Source organism: Ursus americanus, chromosome 24, assembly GCF_024610735.1.
Source record: "Ursus americanus isolate L20-20 chromosome 24, mUrsAme1.1.p, whole genome shotgun sequence".
In the NCBI taxonomy this organism is placed as follows: Eukaryota; Metazoa; Chordata; class Mammalia; order Carnivora; family Ursidae; genus Ursus; species Ursus americanus.
Window position 1 is genome coordinate 39294580 of NC_142150.1, and position 20262 is coordinate 39314841.

The window sequence follows — 20262 nt, forward strand, 5'->3', positions numbered from 1 at the left end:
TTTCATATTCAGATATTTAAGAAATAATCACAAGCAGCTAAATCTCTTTTGTGCAGTCCCACCGCCCCCACCCCAGTCCCTTTCACACCTCAGATTTTAGTGCTTTTTCCAGTTTTGTAAGTGGAAACTAGGAATATATGTGCACAGCTCTGGCTTGATGCCAGGGTCTTTATTTGCGCTTTTGCTTTTTCAGGTGTACAGTAGAGCTAAAACTGGGCAAGGACAGTTAGCACAAATATGTGTCTGGTTGCTGTTTCCTCCTGATTGCGAAATATAGACATAGCTTAGCTTTAAACCGAATATCTTGGTCAGTCCCTGAATGGGATCTAATATTTGTGAGGAGTGGCTCTAGTGATGGGTAACCCAATTGCACAAAGTGAAGGGTAGCTTTGGTGTCCTGTGAGGGGCCGGGGGCTGTTGCCAGCTCCTGTCGTCATTTTATCTGTCACCTTGACCTTGACTCCTGGCTCCTTTTGTGGCACTAGTGGGTCACCTAGCATTCCCAGAGAAAGGGGCTCTTGCGCTGCCGGTGTGTGGAACACAGCAGGTGTTATGCCCAGATCCCCCTTATTCTTCTCTGGAACCCCCACTGAAGGACCCAGGAGGTTCAGGCAGTGAAAGAGGACAGGCCGCAGGCATGGTGGCAGGGAGAGGGCACGGTTCTTTGCAGACCCCTCGGCTCATCCCAGACCAGACTGGGACCCTGGCTCTTCTCATCCACAGGAAGCCCTATGGAGACGGGAGAATGTCCGTCACGTTGCTTCAGCAAGCCCAGGGCTGTCTTTCGGTGTCACTGTTAAAGTAAAAACCCACAACTAATGCTCTTTTCACCTTTTTCTCTTTTTTTTTTTTCTTCAATAGGATACAAGCAAAACTCCCTGGAATCGCAAAAAAAAAGGCAGAATAAGTACATGGAAACCAGAAATGCAACAGTTACTAAAACACCACTTAATAGTTATAACGTTATTACTTGTACTATGAAGGGACGTGCTCAGTGTCAGCTCGAGCCTGCATTCCAAGCTTCTTTTTCTTAATTTGGTGTTTTCTCCCCTCCTTTCCCTTTACCCTCATTATCAAGCACAAGAATTGTTGGACTAAAAAAAGAACTGATATCTTAGGACCCAAAAGAATAAAGAAAGAGTCAAGTTAATAGGATAAATCAGTACCCTAATGGTGGTGGAGCTTTTACTTGGAGCTTGAAAGGGGAGAGATTGGAGGTCAAGGAGAAAATGAAAGATAAAGCACTGCTTCTGGACTCTTCTGTCCAGTTCTCAAGGACTAGTCTTATGCAGCTTCCCATCAGAGTTTTACCCTTATTTTTAAGTTAAGAAATAATGATTAACTTATGAGGAAATTATCTGGGGACAAGAGTGGGACTCCTTCCCGTGGGTTTTCGGCAGCCCTCTGATCCCATCTTCCTGCCCCACAATGTGAGCAGCTACTCCTAAAATTCTTCTTCTTCTTGTAATGCTGTAACTTCCAACTCTGTGAGTAACCTGTAAGTGATAGTGAGAGTTCCCGAGTCCCAGGATGCCATCTGGGAACCAAGAATGGAAATGGAAGGTGGGGCTGGGACCACCCTCCCCTCCTGCTCACCCCTAGGAAAGGAAAGTCTCTGCCGTTTGGGAGGGTGGCGTCTGTGCCTATTCTCGGGGGCACCAGTTCTGGGCTTTAGTTTGAGAACTCATTCCTGAATGTGCTTTCCTCCCTCTTCCCTGCCGCCTCACCTGCAGTTTAATAAATATGGTCATACTTTTCTTATTATGAAATAAATGTCTGTAACTGCTGTACACTGCTGTAAACTCGTTAGAGGAAAAATAATCTGCATGTGGGCTCCTCCGTTGTTGAGTTATTGTCATCCTGTCTCCGTCCGTGGGGGGGAACATTCTCAAGAGGTGAATACAGAAACATGTAAAAGGACTGTTTTGCTTTTATCTTTTCTCCACAGCTTCCTCCTTCACATGCTCCATCTTTAACCTGTGCTCATCATTGTACCTGAAGGACCAAAAGCCAAGCAGGCTTGAGAGGAGATTGTGTGTGTCTGTGGTTAAGAGACCACAAATTAGTGTAAGAAAGTGTGTTCTGTGGTTCATACGGAGTTTTAACTTGGAGGCTAGCTTATGGGTGTGTGTTAATGTTTTGAGGGTTCCTTTCCTCTGCAGGTGCATAAAATGTCTCAGCACCTCTGTCGTGGCCCAGGGCGCCCCTTTTGAGAGTGTTTTCCAAGCAGTTTTTAGGTGAGGGCAACCAGGCAGGACCAGATTGAGCTGATGAGCTCCGTGTGGAATTAAAAGATAAACAGAACAACCCAGACAGACATCAGATGGCGGGTGATCAGGAATCTGATTCCTGCGGAGACTGACGAGTGTCTTTGTCCCCTTCCAACATGAAAATTCAGTCAACTTGAAAGAAGTCATCTGTGAGTTCCTTCAAGTTGTAAAACTCCGTGGTCATGATAATCCAGAGGGAATGTGCGCTGGTGACTTTGAAGTAAGGGCTACAGTCCGATGGTCGCCAAGCACGGCAGCTCGGTAGCAGGTAGTGGAAGTCTTCTATCTACTGTTTTGGAAAAGTTACTTCAGCATTTAGATGGGTAAAAGGTACCCTTGCCTTACTCCATTTTCCTATTTACTTTGCCCCTTTTCCTTTTTAATTTTTAAGTTGATTTCAGTCGGAAACACATTCTCCATCCTATCTTACACCCTCCCAGGAAGTCAGTGCACTGATCAACTTTTTGGGCTTCCCCTCCAAAGGACCCTTTTCTGCGCTGGAAGCCTCCACACCTAGCTCTTTTGTTTTGTTACTGCTGTGTTTAGGTAATTGGACAGATCTTTGTGCCACACGGGAATTTTTTTTTTTTTTTAATTTAAGGAAAACCTATAGATGAACTCTTACTAATGAAACTGTGTGCTGTATGTGTGTGCAACATAAAAATACAGTAGCACCTAAGGAACTCGACTCTTGGTTCCTGTAAAGCTGCAAATTGATGTGGTATTAATAAAACAAAACAAAACACAGTGACTGTGGTGTCGTTCTGCTAACTTTATTCTTTATACATACAGTTCGGGTAAAGTAAGAACCAGGCTTCCACCGGCCCCCATCCCCACTCCACTTTTGAGGCTTTAAAAAGCAAGTAATGGTTGATACTGGTAATGATTCCCAAGATTGCAGAATTTCCATAGTAGAGCAAAGCTGTGCGTTTGGTTTCTGAAAGATCACAGAGACCCTCTTAAGAGGTGACCTTAGGAGAAAGGATGAGGAGTGGCAGGGGCCAGAGGGTCAGCTGTCCCAGTTCGGCCGCACACCACCCTTGGAGGGTTGCCCGCCTGCAGCGTGACGCAGCCTGTACATCCTGGAGCCACAGTGCACTTCGAGTCCATCACCGTGCAACGTGGAGACCACATACACCAAGAACTTGATGCTTTCGGATTTATTCTTCCCCCAAACTAAGGCTGCCATGACCCTTACGCTGGATTTTAAAAATTTATTCAACATACCTCTCAGAAAACTTAGGCTGAAATTTTTTAAAAATAACTGAAGCAAACAACTTCACAAATACACATACAAATGTTCGAGTAATGTCACTAACGTGGCGTATAAATATGGATTCAGAGTAACATTTACTATTGGCCATAATAGCAAGCATACCATTAACAAAAAATTCATGAAGAAACTTCACCTGTTCATGTCAGACTCCCAAGGCAAGGAGGAGGCACAGAGAGAGGAGGACCACCTGACCCCCCCCCCCCCAACCCAAGAGGCCGTAGGGACAAAGTAGGAATCACTACAGTGGCTCTGAGTCCACTCCTCAGATCTTCAGCTTTGTGATCATTGGAGGGCTTATCACAAAGGATTGCTGGGTGCCGCCCCAGTTTCTGATTCATTGAGATGGGGCCCAAGGATTTGTGTTTCTAGTAGGTTCCTAATGTGATGCTGCTGGTCCGATGGCCACCCATTGAGAACCCCCGGAGTGCTTGGGGCTGCCTCTCAGTGAAGACATTCATTCCTGTCTTCCTAAGGAAAAGCCATTCCTGACCGGCTCTCTGTCCTGGCTTACCTGAACTTTGGCAGTGGGCTTGGGTGACCACAATAGGTCGCCCCAGTCTGCCTCCTGTTTTTGAACAGGCAGAGTAGCAAAAAGTAGTAAAATACTCATTCTGGATCTGAAAACAACATGCATGAAGGAAAACAGAAGAATGGCAGTGCCCAGCCTGGTGCCAGCCATAATCCCTGTTCTCAAGCTCTTAATACTGACTCCAAACCCCTGGAGGTTCAAACATGGAATTCACTTCTCAGCCAACTGACAGCTCCTGCGGTATCTCCCGAATCCCTGGCAGCACCTACAACAAAACAATGCCAGAGCCTTCGCCCTACTGGAGAGGCTGTGCGACGGGTGGCAGTCAGCCCTGCTTGCGGACTTCCAAGGGAGGAGGCTGCTGCCCGAACCCCGGGGCTTTAGCCTGTGGCGGCCAGAGCTGCCCCTGAGGACACTGATCCCAGGGAGGCGCGCCGGTCTTTGCCATCGTCCCCCGGAGGTCGCCACGGCGCTGAACCAGCCTGCAGCACCCAGCATGCACCAGACTTTGGCAGGCCCCGTGGGAAAAGAAATCTTAATTGACCAGAGATTGGGAGGCAGTGTGGTGTAGTGCAAACAACACTGAGTCGGGAGTTGAGCTTTTTACTCTAGTTTTATACTGTTCCTACCTGGCTGTGTGTGATCATTTCAGTTTCCGAACTTCACTACCTGTCTGGAAGGGGTCAAGGGGGCGGGGACTGGTTGATCTCCAAGGTCGTTCCACCTCTGACAATCTTGAATTATATAAAAATGCTATAAAATCCATGGTATAAAATCCAATTCCCAATCAGGAAGAGTCAAGGGGGCGGGGCCTGAGGCACTTGAACCTTGGGCTCTGGCCTGGGGGTGCTGGGATGAGGAAGGGCTTCCTCTTTGCTGTCTGCTTTCCCACCCAGAGAAGCAGCCCCTGGCCCCAGGTGCCAGGGCCCCTCTGCCTCCAGGCCTCCCCCTCAAGTCCCACCCGCTCCCCTCCCCCCTCTCAGGCTGTAAGACCAAAGGAACAGGCCCGGGCGCGTGAAGAGCAGGCCCTGGGGCCCAGAGACTCAAGGAGAGGCCTGGAGAGTCACACATTAGTGTGGGGTGTTTGGGGTCCCCCATCCCCACCTCCGTCCTCACTCCTTTCTCCTTTAGGTCCTTCTTCCACCACCTCACAGCTTATCTCTGATACACGTATAATAAATAAGACATTTGCACATAAGGGTGACTGGGACAGCTCTCTCCCCGCCCCTTTCATATAAAAGCATTAAATACGGTTTCAAAATAAAATACAAAGAGCAAAAAGGGCCTGATCTCGGGGCCACCTGTTCTCCACAGGAGAATGAATCTACACATCCCACTCGGACCTGCCTGGGAGATCGCGGGGCCCCTTCCCGGACCCACCGGGCCTGGCGCTGCCGCGGGGAAGAGAAGGGAAGGCCGAGGCCCGGCCCCAGGCCCTTGGGGACTGAGAATGGGTGGCACGTCCACCGTGTACGAAGGGGGACAGGGAGGGGACGGGAGTAGAACGCCAACTGCCGGGACCTCCAGTGCCCCGGGCTCGGACCCACGGGGACGACAGAGCAGGAGTCCCTGACTGGGTTTAGGGGAAAACGGAGGTCTTCGGAGCAGAGGAGAAAAGTGCTAATCCCTTTACAAGATCGGAGTCCGGGAGGGCGCGGCAGGAGCGGGGGAGGCGGAAGGGGCCGCCGGGCGCGCTGTCCCCACAGCCCGCCTGCGAGGCTGGCGCAGCTGCCGGGGCCCCGGCCCAGCTCCGCCCCCGCCTCCGGGCAGCCTGCCCGCCCGCCCGCCAGCGGTCCAAGCGTCCTCCCCGCCGCCCCGCCCTCCGCTGGAGGCCCTCCTCCGCAGTCCAAGCCTCCGAGCGGCGGCGAATACCAATGAGGACCCGCAGCAGCCGCCCCCGACCCGGGGGCCGTGCCTGCCGGCGTGCAACGCCGCAGGGAGCTGGGCCCCCGCCAGGGGACCGGGCCGGCGCGGCCCTCCTGCCCTCCCCCCGCCCTTGGGGCCCTAATACTGACTGTCGGCTCCCCCACCCCGGCCTGGCGCCGGCTGGGGCTGGAGGCCCTCGGTGCACACGCTTGGAGGCCGCGGTGGCCTCTCGGGAAACGTGGGGCCCAGCGCCGGGAGGGCCAGGCCTCGGGATCCGAGGGGAGCACGCAGTTCCCGCAGCGCACCGACCAGCCCGGGGCGGGGGGGCCCTCCGGGGCGCCGAACGGAAGCTGGCGACCCCACCCAATTCCTATCTCCGCCCGGCCCGGCCAGCGGGGCGGGGGCAGCGGCGGCGGCCAGGGCCGCGGGAAGCAGGGTGTCCGGCCCGAGGGCCGGCGGAGCACAGGGCGGAGCCGCCCCGCCCGCCCCGGGAGCCCGCTACGCCCGACAGACGGCGCCCGCTTTGAGGTCCGCGCCGCCGTCGCGCGGCGCAGGGGCCGGCGGCCCAAAGCCCTCGTGGCCGTAGCAGCGCAGCGCCGCCTCCTCGTAGGCCTCCAGGATGGTCTGGCGCTCCTCGGGCGTGAAGTCCATGGAGAAGGGGTGCACCTGCAGGATGTGCCGCTTGATGGTGCTGACCTTGAGCGTGGCCAGCGCGCCCCCGCACACCATGCACACCAGGCCGCGCCGGCTGCCGTCGTAGTCCATCAGGTACTCGCCCCGCCAGCGCGGCTGGTAGTTCCGCCGCTGCTCCCGGCTACGGGGCGGCGGCGGCGGGGGGGGCGGCGGCGGCGGCGGCAGCGGCGGGAAGGCGAGTCCCCCGGGCTCTTGGCCGTCCTCGTCGTCCTCGTCGTCCTCGGCGGGCCGTTCCGACGGCTCCCCTGGGGAAAGCGGGACATCACCTAGGAAGGGACAAAGGACCGCATTGGAGCCGGTAGACGGCAAGCCGCCCGCGTGTCGCGTCTCAGCTCCACTGCCGCCCACCTCGGTCCTCCTGTCCCACCCTCCCCAACGTCCCCTTCAACCTTCCACTCTCCCCACCCCCTTTCACCCAAGCACTCCCAGCCCTCTGTCCCTGCCTGGCCCGGGCCCCTGCCCCCTCTCCCGCGCCACCTGCTCTGGCCCTGCGCCAGCTCACCCCACCACTCCTCCTCCTCTGGCTCCTCCTCCTCCTCGTCCCCTCCCCCCTCCTCGGAGGCTGCGGCTGTGCCGGGGGCGGCGGGGTCCCTGGGGGACTCGGGGCTGGGCAGCCCCAGGGCCAGCAGGTGAGCTGCCTTCTCGCTCCACTCCTGGGCGATGAGGGCCTTGACAGGCCCGCTGAGGCGCGTGGAGCCCGGGTGGCGCTGGCGTATGTGGCGCTTGACGGTGCTCATCTTGAGCGAGGCCAGCGCGCCCCCGCACACCATGCACACCAGGCCGCGCCGGCCGCCGTCCAGCTCCACGAGGTACTCCAGCCGCCAGCGCTCCTGGTAGCGGCGGCGGTGGTCACGGCCCCGCGGAGACCGGCCCGGGGCCCCCACCCTCTGGCCCTCCTCCGGCTCCTCCTCCGCCTCCGCCCCTGCGGGCCCGGGCCTCTCAGGGACCCAGCCAGCCTCTTCCTTTTTTACGTCTGGGGGCCTGACATCCTGAGAGGAGAGGGCTCCGGCAGGGGGGGCGGGGTCCCGGCTCTTTCTGGTCAGGTCCTGGGGGACGAGGTCATCGTCTGTTGGGGAAGGGTTGAGGGAGACGGGCTTAGCCTGATGCCAGGGTTGCCCTGACCCACGCAGAGGGGTCCTCACTCCAGCCCCAATCTAGAGGCCCCAGCCGGTGTGGGTGTGTGGGTGTGTGTGTGTGTGTGTGTGTGGGTGGGTGGGTGTGTGTGTGGGGGTGGGTGTGGGGGTGGGTGTGTCTGTGGGTGCGTGGGTGCAGAGAGGAGTCCCTCCCCGTTTTGGCCACAGACCCCACTTTGCAGCCCTCATATGGGGGGTAGGTCTCGGCCCTGGGATGGGCCTCGCACCTGGTGGGGATCGAGTGAGCTCAGACAGTGTCTTGGGCTGGCCACCCCAGGCTTGCAGCAGGGCGCTGCGCTGGGGGCCGCTGAGCCCCAAGGAGCTGGGGTGCACCTCCAGCACGTGGGCCCGGATGTCGTCCAGGTGCAGGCTGGGCAGTGCCCGGCCACAGGCCATGCACACCAGCCGGTTCCCCCGAGGGTCATAGTCCATGAGACACTCTGCCCGGAACCAGTTCTGCAGGGACTCCTTCAGCCTCCGCTCCAGCCGCCGGGCCCCCAGCCCCCTGCTGCCCCCGGCCCTCCGGGAGGCTGAGAGGCGCCGACGCCAAGCGCGGGGTGCCACTGGGCCCCCTCGCCGCTGGCATCGGCTGCCCTCACCAGCTGGGGCTTTGCCTGGAAGGGTTGGAGGGAGGGAAGGAACTGAGATGCTGGCCCTCCAGGGAGCACCCCCAGCCCCACCGCCACAGCCAGGTCCTCCACAAGCCTCTCCCTCGCTCTTGACTCCGAGCCCTCAGCCTAACCTTTGCCCTGCTCTTCCTCCCTCCTCAGACCTGAACTCCCCCACCTCCTGATCATCCTGCACACAAACCTGAAGCTCTACCCACTCCTCCCTGCCACCCAGATTCTCGCCCCTTCTCTGCACTTCACTGTCAAGTCATCCCTTTCCAGCACCCTCTACTCCCAGCCTTTCCCCCACCTATCCCCCCCACTCTCCTTCGTCCTTCTAAAACCACGGAAGGCCGAGACTGTCAGAGATGTCGCAGACCCCTTCCTGCCACGGTCTCTGCCACGGTCCCTCCCCCGACATTGTACAATGAGGGCACTAAGCAGACCCCGCCCCACACAGAGCAGTGACTCTCTCCAGAAAATGAGTTAGTGGGCGGAGAAGCCAGGGCTGGCCCCCCCCGGCCCCCCCGCCACCCCCCCCCCGCACCTCTCCACGTCCTGTTACCTGGGCCCTTGGGTGGGCAAGCTGGCAGGCTAGCCCCCTCCTCCTCCTCCTCCTCTTCCTCCTCCTCCTCCTCCTCAGCCCCCTGGGCCCCCAGGCCCTCCGACTCTCCGCAGGCCCCCAGCCCCAGGTGGGCGTCCCAGCTGTTGCTGATGACTTCCTTCTCCCGGGGGCTCCAGTGCAGGGAGTAGGGGTGCTTCTGGCGGATGTGGCGCTTGATGGTGCTGAGCTTGAGCGTGGCCAGGGAGCTGCCACACACCATGCACACCATGCCGTGCCGAGCGGGGTTGAAGTCCATCAGGTACTCCAGCCGCCAGTGGTCGTGGTAGTAGCGCCGGTGGTCGCGGCCAGGGATGCGGCTCTTGCCCGGCCTCGAGGCCCGGGCCTCACAGTGGTCCGAGTATTTCCTGCCTGACGACGCTGGGCCCCTGGCCCTGGAGGAGGGCAGGGGGGTGCTCCCCCAGGACCCCAAGGCACCCCCTTCCAGCTGAAGATCTTGCCCTGAAGAGTGGGGTGGGGGGGGAGGGAGAGAGTTTTTCAATGCCCGATATCCAGGAAATGAACCCAGGGCTTGGATTTTGCCAAGAAAGGCAGGTGGGGGAGGGGTCGTTCGGCAGGGTGGTGGAGGGGGAGGAAAGGGATGGCAACAGCAATAAAAGGGATGTGGGAGAGCCCGGAGTCAAAACATCGGCCCTTTACAAAGAGTGGGGACCCTTTAAGAGAGGACCAAGAACAAAAGGATGCAGGGCACTGCTGAGGGACTAGCTCTGACTTTTTAAAAAATAAGGTGAAGGCCAAGGCGGCAGCCAGCGCTGTATGGCCCCCTTTCTGGCGGCGAGCTGTAAGGGGAAAGCCAGGAGAGCAGCAGGCCGGGGCGGTTGCGGCCGGAGCAGAGCGGGCAGTGGCAGAACAAAGGGGGCATCTGTCTGCATCCAGGGCTGCACACGGGACCCACCCATCTGAGGCCCCAGCCAGGAGGGCCCCACCCAAACATCTCCCTTGTTCCAGTAATGCCTCAAAGGCAGCCTTCTGAGAGTCCCCTTTTAGGGGGTGCTAAGCATTGTCAGTTCCCCAAATATAGCACCCATGGGAGGGATCCCCATGACAAAGCTGTCAGCACGTCCAGGGAAAGGCGTTTCTAGGACCCTGACTTTCCCAGAGTCTGGGAGAGCCGAAGACCCTGCAAGGGGATGGCAGGAGGGCCACCAGAGTGGCTACCGAAGATTCTGTGGAAGGGAGTGGCCACCACCCACTGGAGCCCATTAAGTCTTTCTGGGGATTTATTTTTTGCTCTGGCAGAGAGCCGACCACTGCCCAGCAATCAAGGGGCAGGCACTGGAGAGGCCCAGGCACAGCACAGTAACCCAGTGGTGTGCCCTTGCTCCAAACAGGCAGACACCCCGAGCAGCCCCCACCTTCCCTGCAGTTTGGACCCTATTTTATTTAGAAAAGGGTTTCCTGGCCACATAAGCTGAATGGACAAGTGTGGTCATGCTCCCACTGGAGAATCTCAGGGTCAGAGAAACAAAAGACAGGACCAGAGAGGACTCCTGTCACCATTGTGTTTTTTGTTTGTTTTGATTTAAGTAGATCCAAAGAAAAAAGCATTGGCTTCAAAGTCAGAGACCTCGGTTCCAGTACGGTTTCACTGGTAACTTGCTCTGTGATCTTTGATAGGTCATGTGGCTCTCTGGGCCTCAGCCTCTTTGTCTGAAACGGCACTGGAGAGCTCGCTGGTCTCTAAGCATCCTTCCAGCGCCGGATCTAAGCTAGTCTAAGGTGGGTTGGCCCTTTAAGAGCCCAAAAAAGGGGAGGAGCTGAGATTCTTTAAAAACAAAAGAGGATGAGGAGTTTCTGGGAGGGGAGCTCCGAGATTAGGGCAGAGTCTCCCTAGCCCGGACAGAGCCGTCCTGAGTCTTAAGGCGGTGACCCCGCAGCAGGGGAATGAAGAAACAGCGTCCTCTGAGAGCAAAAGGGGAAGACGGGCTGGTCCTACTATAGCTGACAAATTGTAGCAAAAATTTCTGAAAAGAAGGGAGGCGATAACGCACGGACAGGAGGGGGTGTCTGCCTTTGTGAGCGAGCCCATCCCTTTAAAAACTACCGGCAGTGGGTTAAGGTAGTGGTGGGCCCCCCGAGGCGCAAGCCATGCGCTTTCCTAGAAAGAACGTGGGGGGGCGGTGGGGGAAGAAAAAGGTTTCCTGTCTGTAAGCAAGGCCATGGGAGGGGAGGAGCAGCCCGACTTAAAGCAGCGGAGTTCCCAGCTCAGCTCCTCTGGGGGGGAAGTCCCCCGAAAGGGACCCCCCCCCCCCAGTCTGGGCAGACTTTTAAGAGACAGCGGATAAGGAAGACCACCTGGGAGTCTGAAAGAGAAAGGGGCGGGGGCGCAAGTCCAACATCCCACAGCGCGCGCCCCGTGGCGCCGGGCCAGGCCCTTTGGGGACCCTCCGGCCTGGCCTCTAAGGCGGGGGCCGCGGGGCCCTTTAAGGGGGGGGGAATCCGCCCGAGCCTCGCGGGCGGACCCCGGGAGCTGGGCGGGGGGCTCCCCCGCTGGCCCTGTAGCCTCGATCCGCGCCCGCCAGGTGGCGCCCCCGGCCGCCCTGCCCGCGTCCCCCCCTTTGTTCGGCGGCGGAGAGGGGCCCGGAGCCCGGAGCCGCAGCCCTCCCCTCCCCCATGCCGGGGCCCCCGCCGGAGCCGCCGGCCCCAGCTCTTACCGCCGTCGTCCTCCTCGGGTTCCGCGCCGCCGCTCGATCCGGCGGGCGGCAGCCGTCGGCCCCGTGCCGAGGCCGCTGCTGGCCCGGGGCCGCCCCTGCCGCCGCCGCTCCGGCTCCGGTGGTCCCCGCCGGGCTCCATGCGCTGCGCTGCGGAGCGGGGCCCCGGGGCGGCGGGGCGCGGGGCCGCGGGGCCGGCGGCGGCCCGCGCGGGGCGCTCGGTGCTCGGGGCCCCGGGGCGCGGGGCGCATGCACGGGGCGGCTGGCCGCACGGACGGCTGGCTGCTCGCTCGGCGGCGCGGGCTGGACCGGGGTGGGGACTCCTGTCTGGGGCCCCTGGGGCTCCTTTAAGGGCTCCTGGGTAAATTTAAAGGGGCCGCGCGCTATTTCCTCCTGCCAGCTCGCGGGGGGCTGGGGGGGAGAGGCGGGAGGCGACGAGCTGGCCCGAGGCTCCGCAGCCGGCGCCCGCCCCGGACGTTAGGAGCACAGACCTCGCCGCCCTCGCGGGCCCGCACCACCGCCTCCGGGGCTCCGGTCCCGGCTCTTGAAGGGTCACCGAAGTGGCGAGGGGCGCCCGCGTCCGCTGCGACGCGCTTCCACCCGGGCTTAGCTCGCAGCCACTGCCCCCTCGGGGCATCTCAGCGCTTGGCTTCCCGCACTGGCGCTGGCCGGAGACCGCCTGGTGGGAGGCCCGGGTCCCCGCTGGGGCTGCCTCCTCCCCGTGCGAGCTCGGCGCGGGCCCCAGAGCGGACGCGACTGGCAGGGGCCCCAGATGGCCGCGGCCCCGCGGAGAGGGTGGAGCCGCGGGGGCGGCCGCGCCCCCTCCCGCGGGAGCCGCCCCGGAGCGCCGGGAGTTCGGGCTTCTCCATTGGAGGGGCGGACGGGCGAAGCTCCCCAAGAGCCGGCCGCGGGCGGGGGCCGCGGCCGCAGAGACTCAGGCCGGGAAGAGGGGGCGCGCAGCCGACTCGGGGAAAGCCGGCTGTGCCGGGGCCCGACGCTGCGGGACGGAGGGGTCCCCAGACTGAGAGCCTGGAGGAGAGGGCGTGCGCCGCCGTGACTCAGGCTCCGGCCCCCTTGACGCAGCCCCAGAACCCCCGCCCGGCCCGAGGAGGCGAAGGACTATGACCCCGGGCGGGGTGTCGGGCACCTGGGGACGCACGCCACCACGGCTGCGAAGCGCCGGGGCGCACCCTGGCCGCCAGCCCTGGGATGCCTCGGGGCCCCCAGCTCCCGGGAAGCGGAGGGAAGGGACCCGGAGCAGCAGCCAGGGACGCGGCAGCCTGAGGTCTTTCCGCGAGGACCGGCTGGAGGAGCAGGTGCTCGCTTTGCCAGTGGTTGGTCGCCCACAACAAAGGCGATTCCTAGAGATCCAAATTACAGGGTGCGGAGGCCATGCAGGGTCTTATTATCTAGAGGTGGGGGTTATGCTTTTCGCTGGGGAGGTACCCAGCGATCCGTTAAAGAAGTCACCCTGGACGGACTCGTTCGCCCCCCCCCCCAACACCTACTGTGTGCCAACACGCTTGTAGGCGCTGGACGGTGAACAAGACAGACAAGACTGATACTGTTTATGACTTAACAGGCACCAACGGCTTATAAAAAGGAAACAATTCCAGCCCTTGGGGAGCCATGGGAAATATTAAATTACTTGGAACACAGAAAGCCTAACCCCTAAGTGTTCAGAACTAAAATTTCTGAAGTGCCTGAAGGTGTCTGTCACCCTTTGGAGATGCTGTCCCCACGATGACCCGCAAGAGATACCACCTTGGGTAAACTGAGTCTCGGCCCTACAGCTCTGTTCTCTGCACCGCCTGCCTGGCTTTCAGGGAGGGGCTGCACTCCTCTCAGCCTCTGGGGACTTGGGGCCCTGGTGCCAATGCCAGGCGGCGCCATGAGATGGGGGATTCCTTCGTTCCTTGTGTCCTTCACTTGTGCCGAGCCCAGGGCCACGAAGGGAAAATGAGATACAGACCTAACCTTCAAATGCTAAGTATGGGTTAACAAAAAGTCACAAAGGTAACCCACGATCAGGGCTGGCCACTGTGAGACACTTTGGTTATATGTCCTGCCAATTCTCTCTCTGCCGGTATAAATAGGGTAAATTTTTTATAAGATTTTATTTTTAAGTAATCTCTACACCCAATGTGGGGCTCAAGCTCACAACCCCCAGATCAAGAGTCGCTCTACCCATGAGCCAGCCAGGTGCCCTTAAGTAGGATCATTTTATTTGTTACTAAAAGAAAGGAGTCAAAGCCACCTGGAGCATTTTTTAATGCTTCTCTCCTTGCCCACATCCCTCCCAGCTCCAGAAACGGCTCCCAGCTCTGTAGTCCTGAAGCATTCTCACCAACTGATCCTCACAGGCACCCTGAAGATAAAGCTTCGCTCACATCACCTAAAAAACTACCTAACACAGCGGGGGAGGAGGTGGGATGTTTCAACCGCCCTTTCTAGCAGGTCTTCCTCTACGGGGTCTACTGCGGGATGGGGGAACAGTGGTAACCAGGACCAACTGGGGCTTTTCATGGGACCTATGGAGTTTTGCCTCCATGGGTATCTTCCTCTATTTAAAAAATAAAGTTTTTTGTGGGCCCTACAAACGTCTTTATTTTCTCTGATGTGAGAAAAAAATAATGCCTCTTCTTTGGCCCTTGATTGTCACTTTTCTCTTCTGATTTTAAAGTAAATTCAAACGTTTCCATGAGCCCCTATAGATATCGTGGGTTCTAGGCACTATGTCCTCGGTGTCTAATGGTTAGCCAGGCTCGGTTGCAACACAGGGTGATAAGAGCCAAGAGAGAGCCCACCCGATCTGAGAAGACTTCTAGGGAAGATATTGAGACAAGTCTTGAAAGGCCAGGACGGGTTGCCAGGAGGAGAAGGGAGCTAGGGCTTTCCTGGCCAAGGCCAGGGAAGTGCCGAGTGATGGAGGGTTTCCGGTGGGAGAGGCAGAAGAGGAAACAGATTTGAGCAGGGCCAGGGCCTTGGGTGCTGCGCGGAGAGTCTGCATTTGTCCTGAAGGCATGAGGAGTGCCTGGAGCCAGAGTGCAAGGCATTCTGGAGGCAGCCCTGTGAACGAGGGAGAGAGCGAGGAGAGAGAGAGAGAGAGAGATGGGGACACTGTCAAGCAGTCCACGCCTGCAGTACGAATAACATTAAGGCAGCTGCAGCAGGGCCCATCGAGGGGAGGCCAAAGGTTCCAGCAAGGCTGCAGTATGTGTGTGCAATCTTCCCAGCACACAAGGGGGCGATTTGGGGGCAAAATGCCACCTGTGCCCCACGCTGAGTCATGCACCCCGGTGTCTGCCAGGAGGAGAGGCTACTTCTTCTCACCAAGAAGCAATGGGTTAGGCAAGCATGCACCTGAAAGCTGCTTCTGCTCTGAGGGGCATCTTTCCCTAATTCACTAGCCCCAAGGGGGCCCTTTTCACTAATTTTTAACAAAGGCCCCGTTAGAGGTTAGCCGCTGTCCTAGATGAGCCAACAAGAGGGTAGAATCCACAGGACGTGTGGCAGGATTCAACGTGCTGATCAGAGAAAGGCCAGGCTAATGCCCAAGTCTCAGGATCGGGGGACAAGGATATAAAAGGAAGCAGATTTGGAGGGTGGAGACCAAATGAGGTCTGGTAAAAGATAAACTGAGGCGTATTAAAATTTTAGGAATTTATTTGCACAAAATCGATTCAAGTGGGGCAGCGCCAAACCAGAAGTGGTTAGAAGCACTCTGTCAACGGGAGCTGGAGAAAAACTTTAATAGAGGAGAGGCGGAAGCCAAGTAAGGAAGTTATTGATTGGCTCTAGCTTAAACCCTAGTTGGCTGTTTGCAATCGGTTGTCCTTAGGTCACACTTTAGTGACCTTGAGATATTTACAGGCTGAGATTTTGGTTTGCTTACGCATGAGCCAGGGGGTGAGAGCCACCTCAGTCTAGTGGCCACCTTGTTCGATTAATTTAAGAATTTCTCTCATTTGGTCATTCTTTCATAGCTCGGTATTGGTACCACTCTCAGTCACCATCAGAGTTTAATTGTTCTTACTGTATCATGAAACTCGTAGGTTATGATGTCAAATCCATTGAAGAATTGCTTTGGCCATTTGTCTGTTGTGCATCTTTTCTTTTTTTAGGATTTATTTATTTATTTGAGAGAGAGAGACAGAGATAGCAACAGAGATAGAGAGAGAGCACGAGCCGGGAGGAGAGGGAGAAGCAGGCTCCCCTCTGAGCAGGACCCTGGGATCATGACCTGAACCAAAGGAAGATGCTTAACCAACTGAGCCCCCCAGGTGCCCCATTGTGCATCTTGTTTCTTGTGTCTCCGAGCGCAGTGAGACTATCTGATGTGCTGATGGCTGCAAGCATGGCGTGGACGATCTCGGAGAGAACTCAGCACACCAGAGAGATGATGATGATGGCTATGAGTAGGGCCCCCATGAGCCAATCCAGTTGGAACCACGTAAGTCAAAGCATGTACCTGATGAGGCAGCAACCTGTTCGAGCCAGGGAGCTTGTTGTCAATTTCTCATATTTGAGTTTCTATAAAACCGGAAGTGTTGGTCCAGGTGCGGTAGCAGGTTTTTACCATGGCACAGACATCTCCTTTTTCAGCCAGCAAGGAATCGAAAGCAATTCTGTTATCTAAAACCACGTTCGCGAGAGAGTTTAGGGACATCTGTTGTCCAGCCGTGGCCTTTGCAGTTGACTCGGCGATGGTTGCCAAGGTTAAGGATACGATTTTAATCACATATTTGTTTGTACTACTTTCAGGTGAAGGAAGAAGGGACCATCCAAATGACACCTCTCCAGAGGGATACGTCTGCTGGTAAACTTCTTTTTGGTCAATAGTATAAATTTAAAGGACCGGACCAATGTTGAGTCTCTGAGGTATGGTGAAGGGTCAATGGAACAGCTAAATACACCAGCAGCACAGTCACATGCTCTTTCACCCTCTAGATGTCAAGACAACGAGTTGGCCAAGCACAGAGGCCATTGCCAAAGCCTCCACATACGAGGAGTAGCCAGGAGGTGTACCTAGGGCTCCCTCAGAAGTATCAGCACCTATGGTGGACCCACTGGTCGGTATAGAGGTGTTAACATCATTCAACCAAGATTCAAATACTATATTATCACATATTGAAAGACCACCTAAATATATGGGCCCGAAAGCAAGCCTAAAAACGGTCTGATTAACACTGACTGCTCTGCAAAGTCATATATATATCTTTTTTTCCCAATGGATCTCATTTTCCCATCCCAGGCTTGGGTTAAATTGAGGCAAAGAATGAGGGTCTGTGGATTTAGCCTTTTAACTTTATAAAAGGGGGCTGTGGGAAATTTAGGCATACAGTGGCACGTGGGGTGTCAGTGAAATTACATATAGGGTGCACTAAGGGGGTCTCTCCCTTTACATCCTGATGTTGGCACGGCATGACGACCCCAGCAAAGTTTCCTGCAGTAATATTATTTGTGAAATTCTAATTATAGTGCTGTCTTCCCATGCCTTAATAGAGAGAAAAAGCAAATTGCAAATAGATAAAAGGGATAAAGATTCCATACTGGAGACGAAGATCTTGATCTGTGATCTTGGGAGAGCTGTCCGCCTCAAGACGTAGACTGCTTCTCGGGAGGGATCTCCTCGGTCTGTTTTAATCTTACATCTCTGGCTGGAATGAAGCTCCAAGAGTCTGGAGGAGCCCTTTTCAATTGGGTGATGTGGACCCAAGGTTCAGGTCCCTGAAGTTTGGCTGCCACCTGGGTGTGAGGAGAACCTGGTGTGGCCCCTTCCAACGAGGTTCCAGGGCAATCTTTCTTAAGTGTTGTTGCCAGAAGACCCACTCTCCAGGTTCTAAGTTGTGGAAGGTTTGACCATCTAGGAGGATCACAGAAAGCTTCCTTTACCTGGTGGAAATATACTTTGGCATAATGCATGAAAGCTTTACAATACTGAGTCATATCAGAATTTATGAGTACAGGAGACACATGGGTTTCTATCAGCCAAGGCGTAGGTCTTCCTGCTACTATTTCCTTTGCAAGGTATTAATTTATGCTTTCCCACAGGTGATCTAATTGCCATCAAAGCCAATGGTAGAACTTTTGGCCGTGGCAATCAGTTGATTTTGTTAATTTAGGTAGCTTTAATTTTAAGTAAACACTTGTCCATTCAACTTTAGCAGGTGACTGAGGATGGTAAGGACAGTGGTAATGCCATTATGTCAGCAGAGCCTTATTTGTTTATTTACCCAGTCAAATGGGTTCCCCTGTCACTGGAGATCTTTCTTGGGATACCCCATAAGGAAATATATTTTCTAAAAGTTTCTTCGTTGTGGTTGCGGTGTCAGCCATTCTGCATGAGAAGGCTTCCACCCATCACAAAAACACACAATCACAAGAACACATTGGTAACCCACTGCAGGGAGCAATTGAATGAAATCCATTTGTAAGTCTTCACAAGGCCCAGTAGGTGGTGGGAATGCTCCATCTACTACCTTAATGGTCTTTCCAGGGTTATGGGTTGGACAAATCAGCCCAAAAACCGGCTAACCAATTTGGTAATCAAAACTGATAAACCAATTACGCGACATCAGAGCAGTTACCCCACGCGTGCTTTTCCGTAATTTGGATCGTTTTATCCGTCCCGCGAGAAGTTGCAAATGTAGGGTTTTTAGTGATGGCATTCAAAAAGTACCCGGCAGCCATCTGGGCCCTCAGTGAGTCCTCCCCTAGTGTTAATTTGCACCCTCGTTCATTCATGCTGCCTCCTGGAACAATGTCGTTGCTGGCCCATGTAGCATAGAAGCCGCCAGAGCGCTTCCCTGATGCTCAGCTTCTGTCTCTCGTATGAACTTCAATGTTAATCATTGCAAGTTACTAGGGGATAGGATAGCAGGCTGGGGCCCATTTCTGATGGGGGTTCCGACAGAAGTGAGGAACCCTCTCTGTTTCCATAACATGCCCAAGTCATGGACCATCCCAAAAGTATATCTGCTCTCAGTATAAATGCTTACCGATTTTACTTTGGAAAGCTGACAGGCCCGAGGGAGGGCGTGTGGTTCTGCTTCATGGCACTGACTTAAGTTGGGGAAGATTTCCCTTTCCAATAGTTTAAGATTTTATTTATTTATCTGACAGAGAGAGAGAGCTAGCATGAGCAGGGGGAGCTGCAGAGGGAGAGGGAGGAGAAGACTCCCTGCTGAGCAAGAAGCCCGATGTGGGGCTCGATCCCAGGACCCCGGATCATGACCTGAACTGAAGGAAGACGCTTGATCGACTGAGCCACCCAGGCGCCCCCCTCTCCAATAGTTTATATTGAGTTGTTACAACATATCGCGCTCGATATTTCCCTAGCGAATTCTTAGCTTGGGACCCGTCGACCAAGAATATCACATCTGGGTTTTCCAGGGTGTCCTGTGAGTCAGTATGAGCCACGACCTCATGGCCACCCGGGTGTGGTGGCCCGTACCTTTGTCAGGCAGGGGCAGTTGAGCGGCAGAGCTGGCTAAGCAAGTTGCCAGGTGCTTAAGATGGAGCTTACAACATGAGAGGAGAAGGTTCTCGTAAGACAGAAGTCTGCCTGCTGAGAGACGTTGAGCCTGATCAGAGAGCATGGGGTACTCATAAGTGTTAAGTCATGTCCTAATACCAGTCCCGCCAGTCTAGCCGCTGTGGCTGCTGCTGTCTAGCCGTTTGGATACGGTATGGCTACGGGGGCTAACTGTAAGCCGTAGGAAGCAATCGGTCTGTTTTCCTCCAAGCTGCTGTGTTGGAGCTCCTAGAGCCTGCTTATCGTGCTGGGGGACAAATAAGATCAAAGATTTAGTGTAATTTAGGAGCCCCAGGGCTAGAATTTGTTGCAGGGCTAATGTTGGTTGGCTAAAGCCTGGCTCACGGTTCTCTTCCCAGGGCAAGGGCTCTGGAATTTGGGATCCTTGTAAGCTCATCCAGGGGAGTTGCGATCAGAGAAAAAGTTGGAACCCAAGAGCCACAGTATCCTGCAAGTCCAAGGACACTCCTTAATTAGCTGTCAGTCTGGGAAAGTCTGGGATAGTCTTTTTTCTTTCAGGTGAGAGAGACAGCCTTTTGCAATCAAATCATGTCCTAGGTTGTGGGCCTTGCCTTTTGAGAACCGCAGTTTTTCCTTGGAGACCTATGGTCTTTGCAAGCTAATTGCTGTAATAAAATCAAATGTATTTCTTAGGCCTCCCTTCTGGGGGGGACGTACCAGTAGGTTATCTACATATGGAGTGACTGCGGAGTTGTTAGGGAACTGTAAGTTTGCCGAGCCTTGATGTTAAAAAAACAAAAACAAAAACAAAAACCATAGAAAAATAAGGACAGGCCTTCAGCAATCCAGGTATTTTGTTGGTTTTTCCAAGTGAAGGTGGATGAATATTGATTCTTCTTGTCCACTGGGCTACTACAGAAAGCAGAGCAGAGATGTGAACCATTGTGAGTCTCTAGGTAAGTTAGGACAGCAAGGTGTTGGGATTTGGAATTCCCGGGAGCCTTGGTATCACAATTTTCCTGGCTGCACCCAGATCCCGGGCAAAACTCCAATCTCATCCATTTGATTTTTTTTTAAGATTCTATTTATTTATTTGAGAGAGTGAGCAAGAGCGAG

At 55.7% G+C, this 20262-nt stretch overlaps 2 protein-coding genes across 3 annotated transcripts in view; one reads left to right on the top strand and one right to left on the bottom strand.

The window, feature by feature from the left end:
* Nucleotides 1-3021, top strand: part of RTN3 (reticulon 3) — a 60394-nt gene extending 57373 nt beyond the window's left edge. For both annotated transcript variants that reach the window (XM_087854976.1, XM_045775950.2), the window contains one exon: nt 862-3021. In XM_087854976.1, the coding sequence (XP_087711102.1) occupies nt 862-907 (46 nt within the window). In that variant the 3' untranslated portion in view covers nt 908-3021. The remainder of the gene's footprint in view (nt 1-861) is intronic.
* Nucleotides 3022-3027: 6 nt separating this feature from the next.
* ZFTA (zinc finger translocation associated) lies at nt 3028-12416 on the bottom strand. The gene is made up of 5 exons (XM_045775949.2): nt 11652-12416; nt 8941-9438; nt 7995-8381; nt 7137-7700; nt 3028-6900 (listed from the first exon to the last, which is right to left on the bottom strand). Exons 1-5 carry the CDS (start codon nt 11788-11790, stop codon nt 6440-6442), a joined length of 2049 nt encoding a protein of 682 aa, XP_045631905.1. The 5' UTR covers nt 11791-12416; the 3' UTR covers nt 3028-6439.
* Between the last annotated feature and the right edge of the window lie 7846 nt (nt 12417-20262).

Excerpts from the sequence above, each read along its gene's own strand:
- ZFTA (XM_045775949.2), bottom strand. The coding sequence starts at position 11,790 with ATGGAGCCCGGCGGGGACCACCGGAGCCGGAGCGGCGGCGGCAGGGGC. Across the intron at positions 9,439-11,651 it reads ACCCGAGGAGGACGACGGCG|GGCAAGATCTTCAGCTGGAA; the intron begins GTAAGAGCTGGG and ends CCCACTCTTCAG. Across the intron at positions 7,701-7,994 it reads GCTCACTCGATCCCCACCAG|ACGATGACCTCGTCCCCCAG; the intron begins GTGCGAGGCCCA and ends CTTCCCCAACAG.